Source organism: Sebastes umbrosus, chromosome 8, assembly GCF_015220745.1.
Source record: "Sebastes umbrosus isolate fSebUmb1 chromosome 8, fSebUmb1.pri, whole genome shotgun sequence".
NCBI classification, from domain to species: domain Eukaryota; kingdom Metazoa; phylum Chordata; class Actinopteri; order Perciformes; family Sebastidae; genus Sebastes; species Sebastes umbrosus.
In genome coordinates, this window is record NC_051276.1 from 20,193,622 (window position 1) to 20,207,583 (window position 13,962).

At 40.2% G+C, this 13,962-nt stretch overlaps 1 protein-coding gene across 2 annotated transcripts in view; it reads right to left on the minus strand.

The window, feature by feature from the left end:
- cemip2 (cell migration inducing hyaluronidase 2) overlaps positions 1 to 13,962 on the minus strand; it is a 33,136-nt gene continuing 19,174 nt past the window's right edge. Inside the window, exons 11-25 of one of the 2 annotated variants that reach the window (XM_037778117.1) lie at positions 13,806 to 13,875; positions 13,044 to 13,172; positions 12,147 to 12,235; positions 10,596 to 10,727; positions 9,885 to 9,920; positions 9,068 to 9,223; positions 6,735 to 6,912; positions 4,779 to 4,994; positions 4,459 to 4,670; positions 3,962 to 4,144; positions 3,495 to 3,714; positions 2,567 to 2,668; positions 2,312 to 2,457; positions 2,069 to 2,175; positions 1 to 1,960 (exon numbers count right to left, since the gene is read on the minus strand). In XM_037778117.1, coding sequence (XP_037634045.1) covers positions 1,761 to 1,960; positions 2,069 to 2,175; positions 2,312 to 2,457; positions 2,567 to 2,668; positions 3,495 to 3,714; positions 3,962 to 4,144; positions 4,459 to 4,670; positions 4,779 to 4,994; positions 6,735 to 6,912; positions 9,068 to 9,223; positions 9,885 to 9,920; positions 10,596 to 10,727; positions 12,147 to 12,235; positions 13,044 to 13,172; positions 13,806 to 13,875 — 2,176 coding nt within the window. In that variant the 3' untranslated portion in view covers positions 1 to 1,760. Of the gene's footprint in view, positions 1,961 to 2,063; positions 2,176 to 2,311; positions 2,458 to 2,566; positions 2,669 to 3,494; positions 3,715 to 3,961; positions 4,145 to 4,458; positions 4,671 to 4,778; positions 4,995 to 6,734; positions 6,913 to 9,067; positions 9,224 to 9,884; positions 9,921 to 10,595; positions 10,728 to 12,146; positions 12,236 to 13,043; positions 13,173 to 13,805; positions 13,876 to 13,962 lie in introns of those variants that run through there. The other variant, XM_037778118.1, reaches the window with a different exon arrangement.

Here is a 13,962-nt window from a genome sequence, read left to right on the forward strand (position 1 = left end):
TTTTATCACAAAGCATACATGTTTATTTAATTGGCAATTTCATATCAAATGCTGAGTTTCCACGTTGAAAGAATCGGCTTAAATTTGTTCAAATGACAAACGTAAATACAGTAAATACACACACTATTGACAACCTTTTTGACATTCCCATTACATATACAGTTTGAGTTATAATATTAAACCCCATATATACAACACTCACTTCTAATTAAAACATTAACAACTCTATGGTTGTACATCTTTAAAGCATCAGTTGAACAAAAGGCAAGGGCTGGAAACGTTTTTCTCTCTCTCGTTCTTTTGCTCTTTTTAACAGTAGAGTGGTTAAAAGGCAACAAGGTCATTGTCCTCCAGAGGATGTCTCTATCTCGGTCATATACTCACACAGTCACACACACACAGTCGCACACATACACAATCACAGATAGGTACTTATCATTGCTCAGTGGGGGAGCCCTGCTCACATCCAAACACCCTTTTAAAAGATTACATATTGTTAGTCTCAACATAAAGCCGTATACCTTACAGCTGGTATATGATCTGTATGCATTTTTACTGCTCACTACTGTACAGTCAGGGTACCAACTCCAAAAAGGCACCCCTGTATTCTATATAAACATAGTTTTGGTAATAATGCACATAAAAGATCATGACTGAGGCAGATGAAAGTCAAAACATTCAATTCTGTTTGAGAAAACAACCAAAAAAAGAAAAGTATTATATATGTATATTTGTGCTGCACATGTGGCCAGCACTTGAGACACCATCACTGTGAAGAGATAAATAATAATATGAGATAAAAGCTCCAGTAAGTCCGTGTAGGAATCCATATAAAAAGGTGCTTAAAGTCTAGTTGTACAGCTGCACGATGATCAGAGGAGGTTTTCCAGTTAAAGATTCAGTTGTAACAGACATCAACTAAAAAGCTAAAAGATGTGAGGACTGGTGGAAAGAGAGGAATGGCCTACATAGTAGTAACTTATCTATTTAATGCCATTTTTGTATGTTATAAAAACAAGATAGACAGATTCATTTTAACTACCATATGTCTACCATTTAAATATGAATATGGCTTGTTATAAAGAATAGAGGTGTTTTGCATCAAATACTAACACACCTAACCCGCTGGTTCTGTTTTACACTACATGTTAATTTTTGGCTTAATATTGCTGTTTAATTTTCTAATGCAATGGCATTCATTTCCATTATTTCCCTTTGACCTGAGCTCGTCTAATCCATCTTGTTTAATTTTCTGTTCCAATCGAACATGGTCTCATTTCAGGCAATTTGTTTTCATAATTTCCTCCTGGCCTGTGTGTATCTAATGCATTGTGTTCCGTTCTCAGACTCAATCCAATTCATTGAGTTTTCATTTACTACATAATAAATAATAAGATCGGTAGGTAAATGTTAAAAGGTTGCTTTGGGTTTGTTTTTTTTCTGTTCCAAGATAAACAACTGAGTTATTGAAAAGCTCCATGTGATCACTTTGGCTGATAAGGCAAGTTGTGTCTATAAAAGGAAAAGTGCATCGACTCAACGGCCCCAAGGCATACTTAAACGCGCGCATACATAATTCACAAAAAAATACTCACCCCGCTCATAATAAAATACCTTCTCGCCACTTGGAAACGGTAAACATCTTTACCATTGTTAATAAATTAAAGGTTCAGCAGTTCACATTCATCAGCTGGTTGTGTCTGTTTGTGTATCTGTGTGCAACAGTGTTCTGGGTAGTTAAGTTGTATAATTCACATTGGTCATTGTAGTCCCGTGGCTATTTTGAGTAGCTCCAGGTCTTTGCGCGTTTGAGCAGCAGGTGGCGTACAGCCGTATGCCTCCAAACCCAGAGGCAAATACCGCTCCTGCAGCCCCAGGAACTCATCCCCCTGCCCGGTTTGTAGCGAGACCCACGGAGGGGGTGAAGAACCACCCTGGTACCCCCAGAGTGCCAGACTCTCTGCGGTGAGAGGTAGTAATAAGAGTGTATGAGAAAAAGTGATTTGCTCCAAAGTACAGTAACTAGACAGACAAATAAAGGGAAACCATTTTTAAGCGTGTTACTAACCTTTACTGTGCAGCTCAGCAGCTTTGGCCATGCCAAAGGAGACCAGATATGGTGCTACACCAACCAGGCCTTCTGGTTGACCTCGTGTTGCCATGAGCACTATAGACCTGTTGAAGGAACAAACATGTCTGTAAACTAAGCAAGAATGTGCATTATTCTGCTATACTAAGCTGCTGTATATTCAAACTGAACAGGAGAGTTTGTCTCAGATGTTGATACCACTGTATATGTTCCCTGGCTCACCTCGTTGGCATTCCAGTTTTTAGGTACTGTTCCATCTTTGCGTCCATCTTGGCAAATGAGGTTTTCTTGGTGACCTTCCCAGAGCAGGCATCCACTGAGACCAGGAAATACCCAGGCCGAGAAAAGGGCATGACCACCTCATTCACCTGGCAGGCGACAGGGAAAAAAACATCGGTTACATAAACCCTGATTATAGTCATACAGATAGGTAATGTGTTTGGATTTGTTTTTGTTCTCAAGGCCTGGCATGCTCACAGTGATAAAGGAGCTGTTATCTCCTCTCTGCTGCTCTTTGTTGCTGAGAGACTTGACTTGTGTCTGGAGGTAGGAGGTCCATGGCTCACTGGAGAAGACAAGCTGAGACAGAGACAAATTGGTCAGCAGTGGTGGCTTGTGTTTTAAGCGGACGAACGGATGTCATCTTAATTGCAGCAACTAAGGCTGTCAATCGATTCAAATATTTAATCGCGACTAAATCGCATGATTGTCCATGATTAATCACGATTAATCGAAAATTAATCACACATTTTTCTTCTGTTCAAAATGTATTTTAAAGGGAGATTTGTCAAGTATTTAATACTCTTATCAAAATGGGAGTGGGCAAATATGCTTGCTGTATGCAAATGTATGTATATATGTATTATTGGAAATCCATTAACAACACAAAACAATGACAAATATTGTCCAGAAACCCTCACAGGTACTGCATACTAGCATAAAAGAAATATGCTCAAATCATAACATGGCAACCTCAAACCCAACAGGCAACAACAGCTGTCAGTGTGTCAGTGTGCTGACTTGACGATGACTTGCCCCAAACTGCATGCTATTATCATAAAGTGGGCATGTCTGTAAAGGGGAGACTTGTGGGTACCCATAGAACCCATTTTCATTCACATATCTTGAGGTCAGATGTCAAGGGACCCCTTTGAAAATGGTCATACCCGTTTTTTTCCTTGCCAAAATGTAGTGTAAGTTTGGACTGTTGTTTAGCCTCCTTCCTGACAAGCTAGTATGACATGGTTGGTACCGATGGATTCCTTAGCTTTTCTAGTTTCATATGATGCCTGTACATCCACTAGCTAGTTGTGTTAATGCATTAAAGAAATTAGTGGCATTAAAACTACTTTGCATTAATGCGTTATTATTCGTTAACTTTGACAGCCCTAGTAGCAACACATACCTGTTTAGCACCACAGCCTTTGCAGGGTTGTGTATTGAGGGCCGGCATAGGCACCGCTGCTGAGGGTGTCTTGGAGTACTTGGGGTAGGCCTTGGCTGTGCAGTTACAGATCTGTTTGGAGGACGTGGTGGCCATGACTTTCACTCTTTCGCAGCCTTTTGCTGAACAGTAGCTATGACCGTCACGGTCGTGCCGGGCCCGAAGGTAGAGCCACAACAAGCTAGGTGTGATGGGAGGAGAACAGGAGAGATAGACAGATTTAATAAACTTCAACAAAAAGAAAATTAGGGAGTCTCAAAGAGACGAAAAGGGATGAAAGATCTGCTCAGCCGTCAAGTGTGAGAAGGTTGACCTTTGCAGGTCAATGCAAGTCAAGATTAAAAAACAAGTCAAACTCTCAAAGCTTAACACACTCCTTCTTTTTCAGCATACTGTAATAGAGAGGATTGTATTTAGCTTGTTCTCACCCAACAGTTCGGTCAAAGAAGTATTTCCTCTCCATCGGCCTCTTCTCCAGCTCTGCAAGAGATGACACAGTGCCGTAGTCTGCCATGTCATCAAAGGTGTTGCTCTGTCTATCATTGATGTCGGACATAATCTGAAATGTGGCGTCTGATGGGTAACAGAGTCCCACCAGCACCCAGTCATCTCTGAGTGGGAGAAAGAGAAAGAGAGAGAGAGATCACAAAGGGCTTCCCTCAAGACCATTTACAACTAGTAAAAAATGTTATGACACTGGTTTGTTAAATTTTCAGCTCAGAATAGTTCTAATGTGATCAACACAATACACAAAAACTGCTGAAAAACACAACTTAATGCAGCGATGGTTTTGTCGTTCCATGGCTTTCTCAGAGAGAAAAATATATCCTCATTTTCCTATCAACACCGCGAGATATTACAGAAATCCCATGACTTGCATCAGGCGTGGTCACACACATACACGCTGCTGACTCGTGTTGCTCACTTGTCAAAGTTGATGAGAGAGAGGACCACCTCTCTGGGCGCAGGTCCACTCCAGTGCAGAGTGTAGCTCTTGCTCATCATCAGGATGGGCTGGTACTGCTGAGACGGCGCCCCCTGGCTGTTAATCCCCTTCAGCACCAGAGGAGAATCAGGGTATTCATCTCTGCTGATGGATAAACTGAGGCCGGGAGCTGCCTGGGTCTGGATGTACACCTGAAGGAGAAGAGGATGTGGTGGAATGCAAGGGTCAGGAAGAATGCACATTTTACATTAGAAGGACAGAACGACAAAGATTGAGGTGTAGACCTTGACATGCTGTACCTGAGAGTAGCGGCCGCTGCAGATCACTCCACTCCACTGGGACATATTCACACAGCCAGGATGTCGGATCAGGTAATTGTCTGCTCTGCCGACGTAGGTGTCTGTGTAACCTGTGACTGACCCGTCCACATCGTGGAAGATGGAGTTTTTGTCGCCATCCAGGTCGTTTTCTTCAAACCACTGCCCCGGGCGACCAAAGAAAGTCCGCAGACCCACCTGAGGATGTTATTTGCAAAGAGTATTGTAAATACCACCATGTTCATTTTAACCCTATGTATCAATTCAGAGTTTATTGCTTTGCTTAAGTGCCACCTCTGGTAAATGTTTTTTAAGGGGTGCTCTCTCCACTGCAGCTGCTGTTTACTGGAACTGGAAATGTTTACTGTATGTTTAGGATGAATTTAACAATGGCATTATGGTTTAAGACACCAGATGTGATGATACATCACATGGTGGAAGATACACAAAAAATATACATATATTTTTTTTTAATTAGTCATATTTAAGTAAAGGCAGTGCACTTTTCTATACCACCACAAGATGGCATTAGTGATTTACAATGGTCTCTCCACAGGCCTGACTTTGAAAGGGGACCCCTTCTTCTGTCCTATAACTGCCAACTCCATTACCGATCGGAGTTGTGATCTAATCAATATGAGAGGACGGTTACAGGGGTGAAGAACAACTAGGAGAAAACTACCAAAGAGGAAACAGTCAGACCAAGTGCACCAAGAGTATGGACACATAAAGCGAAGAAGAAATGGTAAAAAGTAATATAAATACAAAAAAATCTGTCAATTCACAACTGCTGTATCCCAACAACAATGAACCTGCAGACCAAAGAAACACACAACGAAGTAAGAAGCATAGATAAAGAGGAAGGAAGAGAGAATGAAAAAGAGCTGACCAAAATGCAAAGTTTGAAAACAGCTGGAGGACACACTGGACCCATGAACAGTGCGTGACCGCTACCTCGCTGAACTGCTTCGTCTCTCACGAGTGTGGTGTCCACACCGGCAGCATTTCTGCTGCTGGGCTGCTACTGCCAGCTCTTTCTTTCTATATAGAGTTTGCCTTTCATAATGGACATTTTATTTTACTATGAATGTCATTTATATCTTTTAGACAGAAAAAGGTTAACAAGCATGTGCTCATTTGTAAATAATTGTAATAATCTACAATTAAAAACCGGTTCAATATTCATTTATGGAGCTGTGCAAGTCACTGCATTTTCCCCAACACTGTCCTTCAAATATTTCAGAATAAAAGCCTTGTGTTAACAAATGAAGGAATTCTGTCCACAGCAGAAACGCCAGAGGGCTATAATTTTGAAACGGAAACAGGAAGAAAATACATATTAACTTTTTTTCATGTCTGTGATATATTCTACACATACAGACTTTGAAACTGTAGTAATGTTGCTGGTATGTCATTATACGGTCAAAAGATCATTTTTACAGTCTATTTTTGCTGTGAGCTGCACACCCCACGCAGAGAAAATAGGTGAGACCTCGAATCTCTAGAAGAGACGTAGCTGACACGCAGCTGACACATTTCCTGTCCATCACATGATGCCATTGGGCCCAAAAATACATCAGCGGAACTTTTTTTTTTTGGTAAATCAACTTCCCAGTATGAACACTAATAACCCTTATTTAAATCCTTCCTCCGTTCATGTGAATAAGACCTAAACTGAGGGCTGGACCGAGGGCTGGGAGGCAGGGTTAAAGGAAACTCTACTCTATGGGCCCAATGAATGCGGAAGATCACGCGCCACTGAACAACTCTCTTAGGACTGATCAAGGCCCCGCATCCAACACTGTATCCAGTTCTCTTTATACATCCAAGGGATCCAAGCGTAGGGTTGGAATGCTTCCAATGGACAGCTAGGTGATGACCCTCAGTCTCAGTGTTAGCAGGTTCATATGTCACTGCCAGAAATAGATTTGTACTCACAGTGGAGTGGAAGTTGAGCTGTGACAGATTGTTTCGTGGGGTGAGCTGCCAGGTGTTCTTCAGGGTGAAACCCACTGCGCTGGTATAACGCTCTGGTGTGGGGATGAATCCCCGAAATGTACTCTGAGTAAGCCGCACAGGACCATCATAGATCTGGAAACCTCGGATTGGGAACGTCCTACAGTGGAGAGGGAACAAGACAAATGACAGCAATAAATAAATGGGAGAGAGAACACAGATGGAAGTAAACAGCGTAAAGGGACCATTATTCAAATGAATGACCACAGGTTTTAGTCATGGACTAGTTTCAGAGGGAGACGTTGATAAAAACTCCAGCACATTTCAGCCAGGCCATGAGCTCACAAGGGAGCAGGACATCAATCGCCTCTGACATGACATGCTCCATAAGTCTTGGTCATATGGGCCTTGAGTCAATTTAACTTGTTCCAAGGGTTCCCCCCAAAAATAGCATTAGTAATGTAGACAGTGCTTCCCTATGATTAATTCCACTTTTTGTGGTATATGTTTTGATTTTAATTGGACATAATGTATTTGTGCAGACTAATAGACTCATGGCATATGAGATGTATTTCTCTGCATCAGCTAAAATGTATGTATTAATTTGTCTATTTGTAAATGGTGCTTTGTACTTGATGTCACTGAGCTTGGTACTTATGAGACGACGGAACATGCTTATTAAGCGTATTTTATCTGTAGTTTGAGATTTATCCTATACTATCCTTATTACTGTCAATGTGTACTTTATTTATTATTATTTGTTTTATTTATATTTTTTTTTTCATCTTATCTTTTTTTCTTCTTGTCTTTAATTCAATTTTGCTTTTTGTTCTTTAAAGCTTTTTGCATTGGCAATGGGTGAGAGATGAGTACGAGGGGGCATCATTTACATTTGTGCTTTATTTGTATGTTTCTGTGCACCTGATGTTACTTCAAAAAAATCATTACGAAAAAATCAATAATGTAGAACAGTGGTAAATATTATTTTATCATATGTTTATAAAAAAGAAACCATAAGAAAAACTGACCACACACACTTAGTAAAGAGAATCATAGTCTAAAATTATACCTTTTCAAGTGCACCTAATGTGTCACAAATAACAATAATTGTATATATGTAAAAAGTTAGGTTGGTTAAGTTAATAAGAATGATGCTCTTGGAGAAGAATTTACCAATGTTTTCCTACATCACTCTGTTTTTTGTATTTTTCCTTCCCCTTAGACAAGGATCTAAATCTTGCGTAATTGCTGTTTATGAAACCTCACGGAACTTAAATTAAAGGATCAAATTATTCATCCATTTTAGTGGAACTATCTTCTCTCTGGCAAGAAAAATTAGTGTGTCAGCGGCTCTAGCAGTAACCACAATGACGACAGACAAACTGCCAGAGCCAGATGTCACAGTGCGGTTAGCAAGCCTGTAAAATGACTGTAAAGTTGTACACAGTGGTGACAGTGGTCACAAACTGACATAAAACCTAGTTCTTGAGACTAAAAAAGGCAGCTAATTGCCAGTCTCTTGTTTATGTTGCTCTCCTCTTGTATAAGCATCTCTGTAATGAGAGAGATAAACCCAAAGAAGAGAGATCGTGAGGGGAAATAAAGCTCAAAACTCTACTCTCATTAGGACTGTCCACTTAGTCCGACCTGGCAGATTACAACATGGAAAGTCTCCATTAAACTTCCTCATAATGGAAGCCCTATCTAAAGTATTGTTAGTGAGGCACAAGTAGAGCAACATAATTTTGGTCTTGTCAAACATTGGTCTGGTTTACCTGTCAATAGGAGCACTATTAGTGAGATCGTCATATGTTCCCTTCCAAAGATGATCAAAAACTCAAAATGATAGGAACAATAGAAACAAAGGAAGGGAACAGTGACATCTAGCTGAAATTAATGGGAGCTCTGTGTCAAAAAAAAGCCTGAAAAAAGCCTCTCCTTACTCTTAAGCAATCAAATGCTACAATGAGTAATCCCTTTCTACGAAACCACCAAGTGTAGCCACCACAGTTTTTCATAAACAGCCTAAAATATCACTAGAGGGAAGTCAAAACAGACTTCCTTTCACAAGTCCACCTACGGCTTAAAGCAGCTGTAGCAGCCTCAGCTGTCCATCTGTCCAACAACCTGATTGCCTTGCTGGCTCTCTCCTCCGTGTTTGTTTTTCCCAGCATATTTTTCTACGCCAACTCCTCCAACACCATCCCCTGCAATTCCTGAGAAAACTCAGTCTGATTTGGATTTTTCCTCAATTCCTCACATATATATTCCCTCTTTTCATCAACTCATCCCTCCCTCTGTTTGCTCCCCCTCACCTGTTTCTAGGCAGTGTCCTCATCTTTGCATCAGCCCCTCCTAAGCCCCAGTATTTATTCTGTCCTCCATTGGTCCCTCTGTTTCGACTTTCACCCACAAACAGAGACTGCGTCACCTCCTGGCTGGAGCCTTCGTCCTTCGGGTAGCTGCCATCACTGGAAGACAAGAAGGAGATAAGGGCATATAGAAATAAAATAAAAACACCATACACATTAGGGGTGTAAATAACAAGTTTCATCACAATATAATATTATATTGATATCACAAAGTCTGCCACGACACAATTTTGATTTGATTCAATTCAGGGGCCTGTGATCTATTTGTATTACTCATCCAGACATTTAAATGAAAAACAAAGGTGCGCTTGGACGGATATGGTGACACAAACGTGCCATGGGAATTTCAAAATAAAAGGTGTAACTTAAAGATGACGATATATAATCGATGTTTTCACTCTGCATCGATGATATTGAATCGTTGATCATTGAATCAATACATCGATCCATATCGATGCATCGTCACACCCCTAATAAACATATGTAAACATTTGACAACTTAACAAAAGGCCTATAATACTAGACAAATAAAAGTTAATACTTTTTTGTTTTAGGGATAAAAGAAGTGGAGAAAAAAGTGTGTGTCACTATATTAATCAGGAAAGAGATGTTGTGACACAGGAAAGTTAAAGTGCCTGCTCTTTGCCCAGTATCTATCAATCACACATGGTTTTTGGCAAGTTCTTCTGGCCGGGAAATGAAAAGGGCAAATATGGCTGAATGAAAAATGCTAGGAGCAGAGTGATTTAGAAGTACACACCTGGCAAAGGACAATCCCACTCCATTGTCTGCAAATCTGTTCAGAGAAAGATAAAATAAATAGTTGTTATTCTTACAAAATTCTGTTATTGAAATACCATGAGCCTGTCCAGATAAAAAAAAAAAAAAGCAGTGAGAGAAGTCATTGTTATTTTGCTGCTGATACAGTATTCAGGAAATTAATTAAAAAATACAAGACGTGATAAAAGTGTCTATCAGACAGAGTGGAGTCATCAGGTATTAAAAGAATAAATTCCAAATTATAGACCAGTTATGGACATCATTGATAGGAGTGCATAAACTGGGTAGTTTGTTTGTTTTTTTATTGGTGACCTAACTGTAGGTACTTCTAACCCGGGTCTTTTCTTACAATTTGTTTCCTATACTGTTGGATGAGCGTGCTCAAAATTATGGCATGTACTTAACTAAAAACTGAAGTGTCAATCAATAGTTACCATTTTAAAATCTATGGGAATCAAGCCAACGTTGAACATAAAGTTGGGTCAAATGGTAAGTGTGTGGAAAAAAACCTAATTCATTACAAACAGTGGATGACTGTCATCAGAGAAATTTGCAGTGGGAGTACATCGTATTGCCAGAATTCATTTTCATCAAGGCAGTTTAGGTTTTTGCGATGACATCATTTTAAAATTTTTATCAGAAGCTTCCCAGACATTACATGAATCACATCTAAGCCTATGAGTCGTCTCACCCAGAGTCCTGAATGACGATGTCACCTCCCCGTATCCATGCTCCTAAGTCGTTGTTCTTGAAGGAGATCAGAGTGTCAATGACTGCCGCCACCCGTGGACGGCTAGGGTCAGCATTTTGGTGTGGTCGGAATCTGACAAACACATATGTAAACACATGCGCGTTTCTATTATTATCCTTGTGGCATTGACTACATTCATTACCTCTCAAGCTTTCACCCTTACCACAATGTCAAACCTCATTTTTCCCCCTACGGTTTCTGCACATGTGGTCCTCGTGAAGGCCAATGCACAAGACAAGACACACACACACACGCAAGATAAATTTAACCAATTTAAGTTTTGGAGGGGTTCTGAGTGACTAATGGACCTGATAATCATAACGTCATCATACTATAAATCTGTGCAGACATGATTTATAACTACACTAAAAGTCTAAAGCCCCACTGTTGCTCTAGAGACTGCAGGCTTCAATGCTCATTGCCTCCCACAATGCACATTATGGGTGGTATTGCAGAGGAGGACATGGTGTCATTAAATACAAAAGGGTTTTATCCCCCTTTGGGAGCATGACTGTGCCTGGAAAAGTGTATATTCATCTTCCCATTAAATTAGGAAATAGCTTATGTACAAACTGAAAAGGAGATGTGTAGCTCCAAAACTGGACATCCTCTTTTTTCAGCCCAATAATGGCACTCAATTCAGATCAGAGCTCTCCTTCAACATCAGTATTTATGCTCTGGATACCATGAATATCCACAAATGTTATGGAATTTGTAATGTTGGTCAAGGGGAAAAATTAACCTGAATGTGGCGAGAGAAAAAAAGGTCAGAGGGTCACATAAATCAGAAGTCTTTGGGAACTATCAATATCCAATCCCTCTTTCTCTCACATGAAATAGTTATAGTACACATTTTAAGATTTAAAATCCTCCCCCACATTCCTCTGCACACATGCATACGCTCCCACACACACGCACAGAGCGTGGCCAGCAGTCTCAGTGGACACGCAAGATTTTTTCCGTCTAGTTGAGGGCTGTATTTGGGTAGGGAGAGTGGAAACTCTATCTGTGAAGCCTTGTTTTCTCTGTCAACACAAACCTGACAGACCTTCCACTAAAATGCAGTAACAGAGTGTAAAGCCATCTATCTATCCCAGTCCATGGCCATAACCTAGAAGATATCCAGCAGGGGAATATAAATAACTTCATTCACAAACAGTTATTGACAGTGGCATTAAACAAACACATTAGTAAACCACAAATAACATAACATTTACATAGTGTAACTTTACACCATGGTGCATGTGATCGCCCACTATAGACCCCCTGATAGTGCACAGTTAGACACTTTGTGCAAAAACGTGTAGAGTTATAGAGTACAGTATAGTATACAAGTCAGTTGTAAGTCACTAATTATTTACATACAGTGACAACTAACTACTTGAGATGTCCACAATAATAAAAAAAACTCTTGAGATTAATTAATATCTCTTCACACATTATAAGTGACAGACTGTATACTTCCTCAAAATGTAAAATGCTATTGCACACCTGGCATTGTTATCTAGACACAGGTATTCCCGGGGGTCAGCAGCGCTAGCTTTGGTGGTCTTCACTCCTTTATCAATGAACAGCCCAGCCTAGGAAAATGAAAATATGATTAAAAAGACAAATATTCAAGATGGGTCATACTGTATATCTATTTCTGTTGGACTGACATAAACAAGACTACTAGCATATTTTACAGTGTGGGACCTGAGGCAAAAATAAATGTACTAAATTTAAATCCTGAGCCAACAGAGTTATAGAGTCAATGCTGTACACGGTACTGCGGAAAGTACGAGACGTGGTAAACAGAATTCCTGCGAATAATTTATAATGTGTATGAAAACGTAATGTATATTTACATAGTCCATGACATATGGATTAGTTTTGTATGTTTAGAAAACGAATTGTAAAATAAATTATAGGAAAAAATGTTATATATGTCTGTGAGTCTTATGTATATGGAAACCTATGCTCTGAGTTGGCCCCTGTGGTATAAGCGAGGTATACTCTTAAACCTCTGGGCTCCTTCCTCTATAAGAGAGGCTGCTGTGGTCAGACTGAACAAAGAACTTACAGTTCACCTGCCCGACTTCTGTCATTACACAACAGAGCGCTATTGTGGAGCCTACTCGTGTGTGTGTGTGTGTGTGTGTGTGTAAGTGTGTGTGTCCATGTCTCTTTTTGCCAAATGAATAAGCAGAGAATTATGTGCAATGCTTTTTAACAAGTTATAAATACTGTATTTATCTTGTCTCTATAAAACACAGAAGCAGACAACAACACTGAGAGGTTTGGCACAACCTGGTATTCTGGTCTGTACGTGGGAGAGAAAGCACACAGTGACTACACCAATAATAATAATAAAAAAAAAAGCTCAAAGATAAGCTATAGCGATGATACCTTAAAATTGGAGTGTACGCGGTTGTTGTAGAAAATCCCCAGGGGAGTGAGCTCTGCCTTGGTCTCTGGTACCAGCCCATGAGAGACTCCGGTGGAAGAGCTGTGGAACACAAACCATATGCCAGCATCCTGGAACAGGAAGGAAGAGAAGAGAGATGAGGTGATAAATCCTGTTCGTGGTACAGTTGGGCAACAGTAGGAATTTCATTATCATGGGCTCATACGCACATCATCCCTAGGTGGAACGTTGAAGTAACATACAAAACCAATATGCAGAACCGGGTACGATGTCATACTACATGTGGGTCAAGCCACACCGAAAGAATAAACCTCATATGAGCGCAATAGTTCATTCGAGTTTATGTTTAAATAGATATAGAAAGTCAACCTATGTATCACAAGCATACCCCCTACCAATATTTAGTACACAGCCCTCTCCAGTGGACCTCTACGCTCTTTGTGCCAAAATGAAAAAGAGACGGGATGAGTCTTCTACTTCTACGAGGTCTCACTATGTTATTGCACCCCTCGATCAGACACTAAAGCCTGTTAAATCCCATTTTATTGACGGATCAATTTGTTATGAGCATCTTCAATTTTCATTATGTAAAGTTCAGGAACACCAAAGCCATGGCAGCGTCACACAATATACTACATACCATAAAGGAAGAAGGGGCTCTCCTTGTTGATAATTCATTTTTCTTTTATTAATCACCTCTAAAAAGCTGAAGCTGTTTTCTTACGTAACCCTGATGTTATTACCTGAGAACCAGCGGCTGCATTGCTGATGAGATTGTTGTTGGGGTTGGCGATCCAGAACGTTGAAACTGCCCTGGAAAAAACACCCCCACCACCACACAGACAAAGACATAATACACACAGACATGAGTGCAGGGAAAGATATTAAAAAAGGCAGTAC